Source organism: Volvox carteri (genome assembly GCF_000143455.1).
Source record: "Volvox carteri f. nagariensis unplaced genomic scaffold VOLCAscaffold_1010, whole genome shotgun sequence".
In the NCBI taxonomy this organism is placed as follows: Eukaryota; Viridiplantae; Chlorophyta; class Chlorophyceae; order Chlamydomonadales; family Volvocaceae; genus Volvox; species Volvox carteri.
Genome location: NW_003308413.1, coordinates 1 through 3400, shown reverse-complemented (window position 1 = coordinate 3400; position 3400 = coordinate 1). Strand labels below are relative to the sequence as shown.

The following is a 3400-nucleotide window of genomic DNA, read 5'->3' as shown; positions in this document are numbered from 1 at the left end:
CACACATACACACACATACACACACATACACACACATACACACACATACACACACACACACATACACACACATACACACACATACACACACATACACACACATACACACACATACACACACATACACACACATACACACACATACACACACATACACACACATACACACACATACACACACATACACACACATACACACACATACACACACATACACACACATACACACACATACACACACATACACACACATACACACACATACACACACATACACACACATACACACATACATACACACACATGTGTGTGTACGTGTGCATATGCCAGCCTTCGTGCTCTTCCCCCCATGTGCGTCCGCAGGTACCTCCGCTTCGGATCAGGTGTGGGAGATCATGTACTGCCTGGGGCCGCAGCACCCGCACCAACACCCTGTCAACTGCAATCTGGGCGGCGGGCACCACACGCCCAAATCCAGCGACAGCAGCGACCGCGGCGACACTAGCAAGGACCGCTCACACACAGCCCAAAGCTGCACCAGTAGACATGGTTGTTTTCATGTGCCCGTCGGGGGCGCCAGCGGCAACACCCGGCGGCTGCACAGTCGACTTTCCCGCATGGACCCCCTCCTCTTTCAGCTAGTTGAGTCCTGCTTGCGGATTGACCCCGCACAGCGCCCTACGTGCTCCCAGCTACTGCAGATGCCGTACTTCTCAGATATGCCGTACGTGGTGCGCGGCACCGCGCTAGAAGCCTTCCTCCCGTCGCCATCATCACAACCGCAACCGCCACAACCGCCGCAACCACTGCCGTCAACAACCGTCTCCTCGGCTTCTACTGCACCTGCCGTTGCTGTTGCCGATCGCCAAGCACAAAGCAGCGGTATCAGTGTTAATCGCGCCACCTCAGTAACACGACCCCAGGCTGATGCTCTGCCTTCAGCAAGGGAAGCGGCCGCAGGGACGTCTTCACGGGATGATATTCTGAGGGCCGATATCCGCAGCCATGGCAGCGGTACCACTAGCAGCAGCAGGAGCGGCAGCATTACCTACATAGGCAGCAGCGTCGCCAGCAGCACCGCAACTGCAAGTAGCAGCAACCTCTTCGGAAGTCTCAGCAGGAGCATCAGCTACACCAGCATTTGCAACGGTGGAAGCGTCCATCCGGGCACTAGTGTGCGTTACTTGGGCAGCAGCGGCGCGGGCGGCCACAGTCAAAGCCACTCGTATTCGCACCCTAAGTCGAAGAACCTCAGCAAGGTATCGGTGGTGGTCTTGCCGGCACTGGCGGCTGCCGCCGAGGCCGAGGCAGCAGCAGTAGCAGCGGCAGCAGCGGCACTGCCGCCGGCACCCCCGACCCCGGTGGCCGACACATCCAGGGGTCGCAATGTCGGCGGCGGCCCACCTTCAACGCGCTCCTCAGACACCGCCGCCGGGGTGGTGGTGGCCCCCCGGACTATTGACTATGAGTTACGGCGGGGTGTGGGAAGTACCGCAGCCCGTGCACGTGCAGCGGCCGGCGGCGGTGGCAGAGATGCCAGTGGCCTCGCCAGGGAGTGTCTTAACTTCGTTGCTGCTCCAGCCGCAGCCGCCACCACAGCCGCCACCACAGCCGCCACCACAGCCGCCACCGCAGCCGCCACCGCAGCCGCCACCGCAGCCGCCACCGCAGCCGCCACCGCAGCCGCCACCGCAGCCGCCACTGCAGCTGATGATGAAAAGGGTATGGTTGTTGATGAAGCTGGTGGTCATGGAAGTCCGTCTCCGTGCCCGCGGGGTGTCTGGTCGTGCAGCGGTAACCCACCCACCCTGCGAGAGGAGCTCAACCGGGCTGCTCGCAGGGGGCCCAAGGGCCGTAGCATCTCTAAGGCCAAAGTGACGATGAAATCTATCGCACGTGCTGCGGCACAGGTGTTCAGACGGCCACTGTCTCTTCTGTCACAGAAGCAGTGCGAGGCAAAGAGGTGCATATCACTGCCGGCTTAACGAGTGTTATTAGGCTGTAAAGCAGGCCGTGGGTATGGAGATAATTATGTATGCCAGGAAGGGAAAAAGAAGGCCTTTTTGGAATTGGAATGGATGAGGGTGGGGGTTGGGAGCCTGGGGGTGAGGGTGCAATGGATCTGCCCGAATCCATCGGCGTGTGTGTACGTACGGAAGAATGCTCCTCCGGCCTCAAGTAAGGTCATTGGGAGGTGTCATTATTTATTATTAGACACTGTTTGGAGTTGTCATTACGCTGCACGGTCATTATGTCTTAGACACTAGCTAGTGCGCTGTTCGCATTCGGCTGCGGACCCAATCCCTCCGGGCTACCTGAAGTGCACACAGCTAAAGCGAGAGAGCGCATACGCGATCCCATTTTTTAAAGAATAATAATTTCCATTATTAATCATTGTACGATCGGCGTGTTCCGATAATAGAGTTACGCGCGCGAGAGAGAGTATGTGTGCGTCTGTATGTGTGTCTGTCTGTGTGACCAGGTAACAGCCATGTATAGGTGGATCTGCTAAATCAAGACTTAATTAGCCTGATGTACTGCAATGTACGGCCCCATTCCGCTGCGTCATTACTTATTGCATCATGCAAGGTAAAGACTTGCATGCAACTGCTCACGAGCAGCAGGTATATAGTCGCCGTTAGCAAAATTAAAATTTAAATCTCTCATTAAAATACACCGTTGATTGAAACGCACTATATTATGTACAGCAGAGACTACGATGTACACGTGCGCAGTGTACACACACACATACACATAGCCATCATGATTTGTGTATCGCCAATTGACGGTTCTCTTATCGCGGCCCAGATCAATTAATGCACCCATACATGCATCTGCAGAGTGCCGATGTTGCGGCGGCAGGGTGGGCCGTGAGCATCCCAAGTATATGCACGTGGCACGTTTGGGTAGCAAGGGTGAGCGGCAGTAACTTGCTGTGCAGCGGCACGAGCACATGCACAGGTGCAAGTGTGTGTAGGGGGGGGAACGTGTTGGAGGTCTTCCAGGCAGATGTGCTGCTGGCAATGGTGGACGCGGTGTGACAGGGGCTAGCGGCTGAGAAGCTGGGGTATGGAGGGCACACATACACGGGGGCGCGTGCGAGTTTTTATTATTTTCAGCTTACCAAAAAATCAGCTGCATGCTCGCCTTCCATATGCGCGCGTGCGGTCGCGACGCTGGGGCACCTGTATCTATTCCTACCTGCCCCTTCCTACCTTTCCAAAACATCATCACGCGCCATGTACGTGTGTGTTCAGAGCTCCAGAAATTTGCTGACCTGGCTACGTTGGGATTTTGGGCCTTTTGATAATTTAATACTCGATTCCAATACTTCTTCATTTATTTTAGTGTGGGATGGACATTCTGGCGCAAAGCTGAATGTACGTATGTATGTATGCTT

At 55.4% G+C, this 3400-nt stretch overlaps 1 protein-coding gene across 1 annotated transcript; it reads left to right on the top strand.

The window, feature by feature from the left end:
* Positions 1-363: 363 nt before the first annotated feature.
* Positions 364-2005, top strand: VOLCADRAFT_101419 (uncharacterized protein; the record flags this gene model as incomplete). Its single annotated transcript, XM_002959855.1, has 2 exons — positions 364-1479; positions 1911-2005. Coding segments are annotated over 2 exons (1209 nt in total), but the record flags the coding sequence as incomplete, so codon positions are not given.
* Between the last annotated feature and the right edge of the window lie 1395 nt (positions 2006-3400).